Source organism: Diorhabda carinulata, chromosome 2, assembly GCF_026250575.1.
Source record: "Diorhabda carinulata isolate Delta chromosome 2, icDioCari1.1, whole genome shotgun sequence".
Classification (NCBI taxonomy): Eukaryota; Metazoa; Arthropoda; class Insecta; order Coleoptera; family Chrysomelidae; genus Diorhabda; species Diorhabda carinulata.
The window spans coordinates 31,571,979-31,585,751 of record NC_079461.1 but is presented as its reverse complement, the minus strand read 5'-3'; the positions used below and the strand labels follow the sequence as shown (position 1 = coordinate 31,585,751).

Below are 13,773 nucleotides of genomic sequence, written 5' to 3'. Positions count from 1 at the left end.
ATTTTGAAATAAACAATTCCGTATATTCCACCCAACACACAGAAGCGCACTTTTTTCAATTTTTAAATCCGGTTTCGCAGAACTTCATAGTGATATTTTTGGTGAAATTATTTGCGTCACTTTCAACTAGTCCGGCGGGTCTGTCTGCTACTATAGTCGCTTGTGATCGATGGTTTTTGCAAGCTTAGATCTTGAATAATGCATTAACATTAGATTTAATTTAAATTTGGAAAGTATGCCAAAGAAGTTTATTTCTGTGTATCGCTATAACCTTGAGAGAAAAATTCAGATTTTGGTTAACCAGTAATTCACTTTGGCCTAAAAAAGCCCGTCAAGTGAAATGTGGAATACGAAAAAACTAAAACGTTTATATGAAAAGAGAAACGTGTGAAAAATCGGCCATATTTTGGGCTCTAAAATATTTCCAGTATTATGGTTTTTGCTGAAAATAAAAAAAATGAAGAGAAATGTTTAACATTGTTAACGACAATAAGAAAGCCACGCCAGTGAAAGACTTCTACCAGTTGGAATTTTAGACAAAGAGATTATTTCGAAAAAGATTAATTGAATTAAATTGTATCTTACTTTGTGTGTAATAAAATGACTTTTCTATTTTTTAATCAAACCTCGTAAAATCTAACATAAATACAAGCATCAAAATATTTACTATTACAATAAAAAGTAATACGTACCTAAAAATCATCAAAATGAAAATGTTGATTGTTAGTTTTATAAATTGTTAAAAATAATTAAGCATATACTTTAAATAGCTTTTATCATTTTCCTGTTTCAAAATAAACATTGTATTTGGTTCATAAAGTTTACGTCTGGTTTGTAAAATAAAAAACTAAAATTAACTAACTCACAGAGGACGAGCGTAATTTGTTATTTTGACTGACAGTTGTCACTTTTCTAAGATAAGTAGAGTATCTTTTTATAGACAAGATTAAAAAACATTTCGCACACAGAATGGTTTCTACAAGTAATTTATTCTTAGAACAATTTTTTTATGAAAGAATACAAATTCTGACTATTTCATAATGTAATAGTAGATTATTAAATGAACGAGAAATAGTCATTACTCACGAATAAAATACTATATTTCATCTATAACTATCAGGGAAAAATAACATAATACGGTAAATCGGTATGACTTTGTACGTAATAGGCTTGATTCATTTCTTGGTGGACAATAAATTTTTATTGTGGTTCAAGTGACAACACTGTCTAGCTTCTTATGACGCCATTTCGTAAACTAATGTTTCAGAAACATGTTTATATAGAAAAAAAAAACATATTTTTATCAAACCTCATTTCTGTAAGGGATGTCATGGACCACTGGGCAAGTAGTGATGAATGTGACCCAGGTTTCCACATTATTTTTTTCATTATGTGATTCGGAACAGTCTCTAAAGATTCTTTAAAAAACTCCACTCTATGTATTTTCAAATATGCCTAGAACTGTTTGAGAAAATCAGCATTGTAAAAACGAATTCCTACCATTCAAGAAACGAGATCCAAAAAATACCACCGCCATACAACACATTTTAGTGAATAGACTTAATACAACTGGTATTTATTCTCTGATTGCCCAGAGGGTTTTGCGAAAATTGCCCAATGGGAATTGTGGAACCGACACAAAAGCCAATCTTTTTCGATCACAACGAGAAGCTGGACCATTGATTGTCAGATCCAGACAAAAAAGAAAGATTGCAAGGAAAGGCTATCACTGGTCAAAGCTCTTCAGAAGAGTCAGTGAAATGATACAGAATAGAGCAAAAAGGAGGTACAGCGAGAAATACAATCGGACTGTTCGATTATCGAAAGTTTTCATACATTCATGTCAGTCCATAATCGTAAAGATGGATAGACAAAAATTCCAGTCTGTTGAGAATGTGGTTTTAAAATCGAATTCAATTTCATCATGAGCTACTTATATCTGACCAAATTGATGAGTTTGAACCAGACGTACTGAAAAAGACTGTAATGAATTACCAAAATTAAAAAAAAACAATTTATAGTGACAAATTAACAGATTTTGGTTGAGAATTATTGATACGCCATATAGCCTATACCTTGCATCGTCGAATTATCATTTTTTATGGCTTCTTTTCTTAATGGTGCTATGGTGTAGCCAGTGGCGTTGCTTTAGGTATGCACTGCGAGGTAATAATAATATATAAAAGCGTGAGTCTGCAGGAGGTCCAATTTTCGCCCAAAAATCGTTTAAAATCGTTAAAAATATGATTTATTCAAAATTAAAATCCATTCTTCTAGTTTTTTCACAAAACTTGCAATGACATGGTTATAAAACTCTTCCTTTTATTTCAGTGAGAATAGTGTGCTTTTTTCAATTGACATTATTGCTAGCGTTGACAATCTATCTTCACCCATTAATCCGCCTCGAAGCCGAGAAAATTCTTTCGACAGAGGCGGAAGTAGATAATAGAGTTATAGTTAACAGTTTATATGCTTCAGACATTATTATGTTTCATTCGTCTTCTTCTAGTTCCTCCAAATGCTCGATTTGTTTTCTATAATACATTTAATTCTTACTTAAGGCGATCAAAATCAAAATGCTCTGGATAAACTAGCAGATTGTTAGGAAAACACTTAGTGAATTGTTCTATAAGTTAAGAAATTCCTTTAGATCTTGAAACCTATCGTTAATTTATACAATCAAACAATCTATTACCTCAAAAAAAAATGATATGAGACTTTTAATTCATCGTCATCGTGGTTGCTACACCGCGTCACGACTTTTCTATTTTCCCATGAATATTTTCACAAATGTTCAAAAAAGTTACACATGGTGTTGTTTAAGAAATATTTTAGTGATTGTATCTGATTTTCACAAGTTGGTATGTCTGTTTACTGGGTCTGGGCTACTCCGTGTAGCCGAAACCTGGGTTCAGTTTTTCGCTTAGAAATCTCAGGATCAGAATTATGGTTTTACTAGAAAAGTGGTAAAACATCATGGATGAGGAAGGCACATATATAATTGATTGAGTGCTCACACTTTATTTAAATAAATTCATCTTGAGAACCACTAAAAACCCCAACCCAAATATTGATAAGAGATGATTAGAAAATTCATTTAATATATCGCAGCTAGGATGTCAGTGGTATTTACACAGTGATAAAGCGAGGAACTTTTGAAAAATACTAAGGATATTCCGTATTGGATGTTAATAAATGTATACAAGTAAAATATTTTCAATGTTTGTAATAAATCAATTGGGTAATTATATTTTTTTTTCGACAAGAAACTTATGTAAATAAAGTTTTCGATAAAGATAAATGGGAGCCGTAGTAAATATGTACAGTTCAAGGAATACTACTATTAAACAGTACGAAGGTATATTATTAAAAAAACTTGCAAACCATGAAGATAACTCCTTGTATCTTGCAACCAGCGACGTTATCGGTACAGATTTCGTCAATACGTTCAGTGTTGTCTAGAAATAACATCAGTTTTTAGTTACACATTTTTAGAGTTGCATTTTTACCATGTCTAAACAGTTTAAAGAAGTTGAATACGTTGAAGTGGAACATGTACCTTCGGAGTAAGTATTATCAACGTTATATTGTCATTTGAATCCAACAGATTCTATTAGTTTTCGTTTATACCCCTTCAATGCAACTAGAGTTTTTATTAAAATAACTTTTTTTGGTAAAGCCATTATCATGTATTGTATTTTTGTTTATATTATTTCGATCCGTATTTTCGCTGTGAAATATTGTAAATAATCAATTTGAATCAACTATTTCAATTTATTTTCAATTTGACAACGTCGCTTAACCTTTCTTTAGATCTATAAATCTAAGACCTACAATAAAACATAATTCCAAATAATTTGATCGATTTATGCAGAAATACTTTGCTTACGAAGCTCGATAATCTCATCGGACAACATGCAAGAAATTGCACGCAATTCCTTGCAAGATCCAAATATTACATAGACGAATATTGCATGTCGCTTGCCATTGCATCATGCTTGCCACTACTGAAAATTCCATAAGTGAAATAAACAATTTCCTAACCTCAAACTTTATTTAATATTTTGTGGGCAGGTTGATAATGAAAATAACAAAATTAGGTGAAATAAACAAGAAAAAATTGTCAGTGCATCATTGGCGATAATTATATCTGCTGCTACCTTTATTTTTTGAGTTTGATGGTCAGTATAGCTGGAGAATTAGATTAGAAAACATAGAAAAATTAGTTAAAAATAGATGAAGAAACATATAAAAAACTCTTAAGAAAAATACCAGCAAATTATAAACTTATTTCTCTCTAAAATTGCAACTTATACACAAAAATGACACCAAACCGATATAGTGCGAAATCTTGCATGAAACAATTAGCTTAACTACATCTGCGCATGTTTTTGATGAAGGAATATTGTGTCTTGTATCATGTTAAACGACCTTTACAATTTATTAAATTATATTTTCTTGGTCCTCGTGGCAAAGCTCTAAAATTATTTACAACGTTTGACTTCACGCTCCTTTTACACAGCTCTGAAAATTAGAGGCACCCACTTTGCAATAATTTTTGTTATATTTATATGCTCATGTGGTATTCTTAGAATATTTGTGACGATCAGTGCTGCAATTTCTCATTTTTTTAGGTCAATTAGAACAATTTCTTCCACTAATGATTCTCGTCCCCAGCGAAACAACTTAAATTAATTTTCGATTGTTGAAAAGTCATCTTGAACAGACTCCATTCTGATTTTGATTTGTCTTGGTCTGATTCTTTTTTAGTCAAAAATTTGAGACATTTCTCAAAACAACTTGACTGGGTGATCTTTTCGCACTCTACTATAATAAAACGGATCGAAGCAGCAAGTTAAATGTTTGATTGAAGCTTGTTGTGACTTGTCACTGCATAATAGTTATTTATGTAACAAGTGTATAAAGTAGCCTTTTTTCGACTGTTCGAATGTGAATATTGTCAATAACATAAGTCGAAAAATTTAGAAAAGTTTACACACGAATTACATACAATATTTTTTCTATTAGCTAAAATTTTATCAAAATACAGAAGTTTAATAGTAATTTTCTTTACGCACTTGAACTCGGGATCCCCCTGCATGTGATCCTCGTACTTTATCCACTACGAACACCTTAATAATCATTTTCTTTACGCACTAATGAGTAGAGTTTCACGCATTCGAAAGTGTGTTTAAAGTGCGTACTTTACGTTATTTATGATACAAGTGGGTGAAGTGATAATTTTTGCACGAGTTTTCAGCTCGTGCGCAAAAGTACTTCACGCACGAGTACCATATAATATTTTATCTACGACTACATTAAAAAATACTTTTTTTTTAAATTATATATTACATATCGTCGGATTCATTTTAGCACCTATCAACCCACAGATATAAAATTGTACAGTAGGATCAAAAAATGATATAAAACTAATTCTGAAGAGGAAATTATGAAAATTCAACAGTTTAAATCCAATAGATGAACGGAGAAAGTAGAAAATAATTTTTTGAAAACAGAACACATATTTGTGGTAAAATATTACAACTTGAGTGACATAATGTAACAATCTAATTAATAAATATAAATTAGAAAACTATATTAATTGAATTAAACTAAATTCAAATCATTGTAATGACAAATTAATTATTTTACGGAGTGAATACACTGAATGAATACATTTTTACGTTACTTTTCTATTTGCATACAATATTGTTTGGTTGATCGAAAACATCATTCAGTTAATTGCATGTTTAAAGTGATTGACATATTTTTTTCTACGCCTTTCTTTTGTTTCAGAAATCCAACATGGTGGAAAAGACGGACAAGTATGGAAAGGTGTCTAACCTTATCAACGAGCATTGCCTTTCTTGTTGGAATTTCATTAGTCATAGCACTTGCCACGGTATTAGTTAGTCGAAATCGAGAAATTACAAGTAAGATATTTAGTGGAATATGATGGAACTTCTTCATTTCTCACTCTCAATCAATAATAATTACCATTTCTCTATGCCCAAAATGACTAAGTAAATGTGATTGTTTCTTTTACTTCTCGCACCAATTTCGACTTTAAAAGACGTGGTCCTAAATATTCTCCTTCTAATATATCCTTTTCCTACAATTTTGGACCACTCATGATATGATTGGAATTTTCTTCTTTGAACTTCATGAAGGATCTCCACGTCTTTCTACATTCTCCTCAGAACATCTATTTTAATCACATCACATTGATGCCAGGATATTCTCAACATCCTGCGGTAGGCCCACATCTCGAGGGCTTCTAGTCTTCGCTCGCAATATGCTTCTATACCATATAGAAGGACGCGTGGGTTCTTATGATTCGAATCTTTATTTCTAAACAGTAATTTACTGAGCAGCAGTTTTTCGCCTTCCATACACTTCTTCATTGGACGCTTCAGTTTTGGCGACAATCATATTTGGTTTGAAAAAAACTTGACAGTGATAACTGATTTTTTATCGAATATAATGATATTATTATATTATATTATATTAGGAAATATGAGAGCGGTTAAAATTTTTAAAAACTGGGGAAAATTATTCTTTAAATTCATAATCGCATATAACTACTGCTTCCTCTTTTTGTTTCACTTGCTGGGGGCAAGTAAATTACTACATACTTAATTCAACTATCATACTTAACATCCACTTGTGTTCTTTTGTCTTTTTTTTTTCTAGAATTCTTGATACTCTTTCGACCGTCAGAGTATTTGGTTTTTAGTTTTCATTCTCCTTCTATCAATATTTTCCACTCTTTCCAGTCTTGTGTTGTTTCATCCATTTGTTGTGTTGTTTTCCTTCCTCTTCTCCTTCTTGGGCTACTTGTAGCACCTACGCTTTCCTGGATCTTTTTTATTGTTATGTCTTTTTGCTTCTGCCACTTTTCTTATCAAGCTTTGTGGTATTCTACTCTTCGTACTAGTTTGAAGATGTGTGTTTCATATTAGTTTCTGCTTAAACTTTTCTGTAGTGATTACCACATTTCTTATCCTCGTTTTTCCTGCTACTTTCTTTAATTGTTTCTTCTCTACTGCTATTTTACTTTGTGCAGGTTTAACTTCCATATATTAAGAAAGAAACTGTTATCAATTTTCTACGTCCAAGGTTAGGTCTTCTATTTTCTTTATCCATGTGTCTTACTTTTTCTTTCATTCTTTCCAAATGTACTTGCTACTATAATTATAACGTCTGCTGCACATAATAATTCGTCAATTTTAACCGATTGTGAGTTTCTATAGAGAATAATTATCTCCAGTTTACGATTTTCCCTTTTATCGTTTTTATCATTATAATTTATCATATCCATGACTAATATATACCGAAACGAATAGAAATTAATTAAGAATGTCTCCTTGCTTTACCTTCATCTACATCCTAAGCCTTCCCGACCTTTTGTTCACAAATCATGACATGACAATTTCCAATCCGATTTTCCTTTTAATGGGTATGAAACATATTATTATTGTATATAAATGTTTGAATTATTATTTGTGAATTATTGAATTTTAAACATTCACATACTAACAGACAAGTAGGTCACTAATTTTTTTTAAAAAATTTGTCACATTTCAACGTTACAACATTCATACGTACGATATTCAGTTCAAGTGTAGAACGTTTCAAAATCTTGTCGCCATTGAGCGTGACATGCTTTGTTTCTATACATACTAAAATTATTTTGTTGTTTTTTTTTTCATTTATTTTGATACTTGTTCTTTCTCAAGAAACTTTTATAGTTGTCCATTCTCCAATTTTCCTTTCCGTATGGCTTGGTTTCATTTCTAATTTTGTAAACTCAAATCTACATACTAAATTCGCGTTTTGAATTTAGAAAAACTAGATTCGAGAGTCATACAATGTTTTTTATGAAATATTTTGGAATGAAACACGTCGGATAGAAAAGAGAAAATTTCCAAAAGCAGAGAATAATCCCAGTGTACGAGTACGTAATCTTGCCAACTGGTATCTGTCATTCTGATCCTGCCCAAAATGCATCATTTAGTATTGTGTTCAATATGTTGAATAGCTACTGATCTCTCGAAATTTAAAGAAAAAATGGAAACAAGCTAATTTCATATGTTTATAACCATAAGTTTTGTGTAAAAACTTTATTCAAACCAAGGATAAACTTCGTAATTACTATGGCAACTGTGAACCATCGAATTCAATGGTGAAAATTGGTGTACTGACTTTCAATGTGACAGCACCAGCACGGAAAATGTCGAAATTTTCAACGACTACTTGCAACAATTGGAAACATTAACGATGTGGAAAGTTCAGGAGATAGTCAATTTACATAGCTCATGGTTTCAGTTTTTAATAATCGCTTTTCGTAAGATGAAAGCAGCGTTTGTACAATTGATCACAAACTTATTAATGTGACATTTCGCATCTGTCGAATTTGTACAATACATTGTAACCGTGGATCCTTCACATGAGGGATTGAATAGCGGTCAAAATAGCAGGTTTCATGTGGTAGACAAAGGAAAAAAATTAGGTTCGTTAGCCAATAGAGTGAGTCTTATGAATAGTTGTACTATTGTTTGTGTCATATTTATGTAAAATTTTGACAGATGACTTTAAAAACATGGCGGGAATATTGTCAGTGTTGTCAACCCACTACGCCATTTCTGAGCGATAAAATCTAGTAATGAAATTAGATCATATTTGAATGTTTCCCAGGTGTACTACAAAACGAACTAAAGATCGAGTGCATTAGTTGTTTGAGAGAATTTCTGAAATACACTGTTTATAATAGTCTCACAAACTAAAAATGAAATTAGTCAGCTACTTTATCACGAAAAAAATTCGAATTCAAGTGCCAATGAAAGAGCTCTTTATTATAGTCCAAATACTCGATGGTCAAATCAATGCTTATTATGGTTAATAAGAATATCAACATTTCCCGTTAACAGCTTTGTTAAAGAAAATAAAGTGTAGACTACCATCCGAACCAGTCGAAGGAAGAAAGGAAGAAGTTGAAACATTTATGAGGGACGCCCCAGAGAAAGACTATTTATTGGTGAAAGTTATGACATTAATTGGCAATGCCAAAGGTTGTCGAAGGGAAGACATTTATAATTTATAAGTAAACGATGTAGAGGATACTGGTTCTCAGTTAGTGGTTCGTATTAATCACAAAAAAACGCATATTCAACGGGTTTTTACTGTGATCAACAGCAATGCGGTGCAATATTTGGTTGAGTTCAGAAAATATAAAAATTTGCGAAAACATTTTCCACTAAAAGCACTTTTGGTAGGCTGCAGACAAGAAAAATGCGTAGATCAACGACCTGGAATACACACTGTTGGCGGGGCACCTAAAAAAATTGCTAAATTCCTCAATCTTGAGCATCCAGAAAAGTACACCGGACATTGCTTCAGTAGGACTTTGCCAACGCTGTTGGCCAACGCTGGGGCTGATATCAAAGTTTTATTAAAACGATATGGTGGATGGAAGAGTTCATTAGTGGTTGAAAAATATGTGGAAGAATCCGTCGAAAACAAAAATAAAATGGCAAGAATGATACAAGGGGGTGAAACTTTTGTACAAGTGTTAAACCAAAACCACACATCTTCCAGCATTATTGAAAATAAAGAAGTACATCCAGAAATTTCTACAATAAATGTTTCTGGTAACAGTAATTGCACCATTACTGTTAACATCAAAAATTAGAATAAAAGTTTAGTTATTGATGTTAATTGATTTTTTAATTATTTCAAACGAGATTGGGAGAATTCAAGAGTCCTGTAAATTGCAAGGATACTGTAAAGTGCCATTTCCGGACTCAAATTAGTAAAAAAAATAGTCAAAAACTAATAATTGATAGAAATAAAAAGAGGATTGACAGAGAAAATTCAACATGTTCCCGATCGCTTGAGCTATTGGTATGTTATGAGCTACGTCCGTTGAAAGCTACTAATGGTCTTTCACACTCTGCTACAACAAATATCGATTTTTTTCGCGATCAAAAGATAACTTGTCACCTCATCCTCCTTATTCTTCAGATATTGTTACGATTAACTGTTTTTCGTTTCCGACGATAGAAAAAACTTTGTGGTCGACGATAACATTGCCTATGAATAGAAATTAAACAACTTTAAAAGCGTGCGGTTTAAAAGCTTTTGATACATGGTTTTATGGAATGAACTAGTATTATATGGAGAGTAAAAGATTATATATATAACTTTCTATTATTATTATAAAGATCAATTTTATCATAGTTACAGATGATCTATAAAAAGACGTATTCCTATGTATTTAAAATAGTTATTACATTGCAATTTAATAAAATTGAATTCAATAACTTCCTTGAGAAAAACAGCTCTGAATAATTTACAAATATCTTATTAGAAAGTTGGTCAGTGACTTTTTCAATCAGTCGTGGCTAATGACCCGACAACAAGTGTTCAATATTCAAAGCATGAAGCATTTCAATCACAGTATATGTCTTAACTGAATTTAAATTAACCGATTACTTTTTTAGCGACGAGGTGACTACGATAATACGCTTTGCATTTTTTGTAGATCATTCCACCAAAAACTTAAATTTGTATATAATTTGTTTGAAATAATTCCCTTGGTTATTGTTTGATATTTGGGTACTGGATACTGGGTGTTTCAAAAGAAAATTCATATTTTGAAAGTCGTTTATTAATTATGAAAGTGGAGTATTTCGGAGTTTAATACGTTAAGGATTCGTTTGATATAAATTTATAGGAGTTAAATCAGGGCTGCGCGAAGGCCAATTAATATTTGACAGGAAAAACTTCACGTATTGTTATGAAAAACATATTGGACGTGTGTGAGGTTATAGTTTTGTAGTTCTGATACCTCGAAATTTTGTGACAATTTTTTTATAATCAGAGTCCTCCCATACATCACCTTTTGGCAAATACAGTGGCATTCGAGCATGTGATTTTGATTTGTCGCATCCCAGTAACGAAAATTTTGCTTATTTCTTTACCCATTTGAGTGAGAGCGAGCTCTTATTAAAAACAAGAAGTTCTTAACTCTGAACTGTGTGGATAGACGTGTTGTCCTCCACTATGGGAGGTTTTCTGGATATAGAGCATTTAGCGAAATTATTTTGGTAATCCTATTAATATAAAATACTTACATAAGTGTTCATAACGACCATTTGAGGCTGCCTGAACTAAATTAATGAAACTTCAGATTCGACGCGTTCACGCATTTAGTTAACTGAATGTAAACGTTCTTTTGAGACCCTTTGTATTAATAAATATTAATTTTTAACTTTGAATGATTTCCAGATAGACCATATACAGCAGAACCTTTACAAGGTAAAATTATCACCATCACCTCACCGGATCAAGTAGAGGAAAAAGTATGCTTAACTCCGGGTTGTATCCATACTGCGTCTAGAGTTTTGGAATATATGGACGAGAGCGTCGATCCGTGTGATGATTTCTACCAATTTACTTGCGGAAATTTTATAAAAAAAACTATTATTCCTGATGATAAGTCATCAGTTACTTCCTTCACTATAATAGGAGACGAACTTCAAGAGCAACTAAGAACTATGATTGAAGAACCTATTTCAGAGGACGAACCTAAGCCGTTCAAGGTATGGGAAGTTGTTCTAATATATCACTTATTGTCTTATCTCCTTAATTGTCCAATTTTTTTAATATCAAGGAAGTTTAAAAAATACCCTAACAAATGATGACTATGCAATGGGCACATTCAAATTTCCAAACGAAGATGAACCAATTTTTGGCAAGAAATGAAAGATGTATGTGGTACAGTGCACAACGGCTGTTCTAACCAGTTTCCTCGTCAATTATTGAGGATACACTACTGAATATAATTATGTTTCATCGCTCATTATTCATCTCTTGATGAAGCCTTCATTTGTCGTCTTTTCGGCCAGTGTGAGTTTAACCTAACCTAAGTTTCTGCTAAGGAAACGCACGGTACGATCAGTTACAGTTCCATGTTTATAATGCAACTCTAGCAATTCCAAGTATTTCCTCAAAAATTTCACTCATTCCCAAACTTCCAACAGAATCTGTGAAATGAGCTTCAAGTTGATTGATATACCAATACCATTCGCAGTGAAAATCGTATACCACTTTTCAAATTATTTGTTTTATATTTTTACAGCTAACTAAACGATTATATCAAGCGTGTATGAATAAAACATTGATTGAACAAGAAGGAATGACGAGGATAAATCAAGTTTTGAAAGAATTGGGAGGCTGGCCCGTCTTAGAAGGTATTTCATGGAATGAAAATAATTTTGATTGGAAAGAATCGGTGTACAGGTTCCGCAGAATCGGTTATGGAGTAGATTATTTTATTGATTTCTCTGTAGTTGGAGACGTTAAAAATTCTACCAGACGAATTATTGATGTAAGTTTACTCTCTCGAGAGAGAAAATCATGAATGTCACAAAATTGATGAAATTATACGCCACATTGTATATTACGATATTCATAAATATCCTATACACCAAGAAATTAAGAAAACAGTGAATGTTTCGAAATATTAGGTTTTTGAAATACTGTTTGTTATAGCAAAACCGTACAATATTACTTATAATGTATTTTTTTTTTAATTTAATCACTGTTTGTTTGTTTGTAGGTGAAACCGCAATCTCGCGATAATAAAAAAACCTTTTCAAACTCAAAACATGTACTTGGATGTATTTTTTGTTTCTATTTTGATAAAAAACCTTATCCACAATAATTACTATGAGGCGAATTTAATTTATTCAATTCACGCATAACTGTTTAAACCCTTAATCTCATTACTATCGCAGAACAATTTCTGTGACATGGTTTTCGTTCTAGATCTTTTAAATACTAAAAATTTAAAGTATTTGAGCAATAAAAAAATACTACTACTATAATTGCGAAAAATTCGTATTACAATGCCTCCTTCTTCCTCTTTCAATACGACCAGGACCTGTTCGATTCTGTACGTTTGGTCCTCTTCCTGGATCTTCCCGAGAAGCTGAACTCCAGCTCTCGTACCACCTCTTTGGTGGTCTGCCTACAGGTCTGCGTGTGTTCGGTCTCTGAGTTTTAGCCCATTTTGCCCATCTGTCTTCTGGCATACTTTCTACAATGTGAGAAGTATTTGCTTCATGCATGACGGAACTAGACATCATTGGGATTGGACCAAGAAACCCTTTTAAGGTAGCCGGTGCTGGATTATATATTTGAGAGTATTTTAAAATGAAAATATATGACGCATAGTCAACGTACGTTGAAGATCTCGAGAAAAGCAATATTACCTCAAACTGTATACACTTTTTTAGGATTTTCAATAACCATTGTAGCCTATCGAGATTTTGGTTTATTCTATTGGTAAATTGTCCGTCATATTTACTGCAATTAAGGTCATAGGAAGAACTACTGGTTAATCAAGACACATAAACTAGCGTCAAGATACTCCCTTCCAGGAAACTGGCTTCACGGGTCCGTGTTGGGTTACTACTCGTCAAACTGATAATAAATACATTGCGTTACTACTGTATCGCCCCATTCGAGTCTTTTCTGTTATTCCTTTCACGACTAGTGTTCCTAGCAGAAGATGGATAAGAAGCCGGCATGGATAGTGTCGTGATATGGAAAAACAAGTGTTTCTTTTTAATGAGAAGGGAGAAGGTTTCATATACACCACCTTCTAGTGATGATTGTCGGCAGTTTGGGATTTTCACCCAATACAAAACCTCTTTTCTTTCCCCCCCTTGTATGTAGTATGGCCTTATACAATTCGTAATTTCATTC

General features: G+C 32.4%; 1 protein-coding gene across 2 annotated transcripts in view; it reads left to right on the top strand.

Annotated features, from left to right (window-relative positions):
* Positions 1-13,773, top strand: part of LOC130890651 (neprilysin-2) — a 63,943-nt gene that overhangs the window by 26,588 nt on the left and 23,582 nt on the right. For both annotated transcript variants that reach the window (XM_057794852.1, XM_057794851.1), the window contains exons 2-4: positions 5,797-5,933; positions 11,290-11,603; positions 12,143-12,391. In XM_057794852.1, coding sequence (XP_057650835.1) covers positions 5,797-5,933; positions 11,290-11,603; positions 12,143-12,391 — 700 coding nt within the window. The remainder of the gene's footprint in view (positions 1-5,796; positions 5,934-11,289; positions 11,604-12,142; positions 12,392-13,773) is intronic.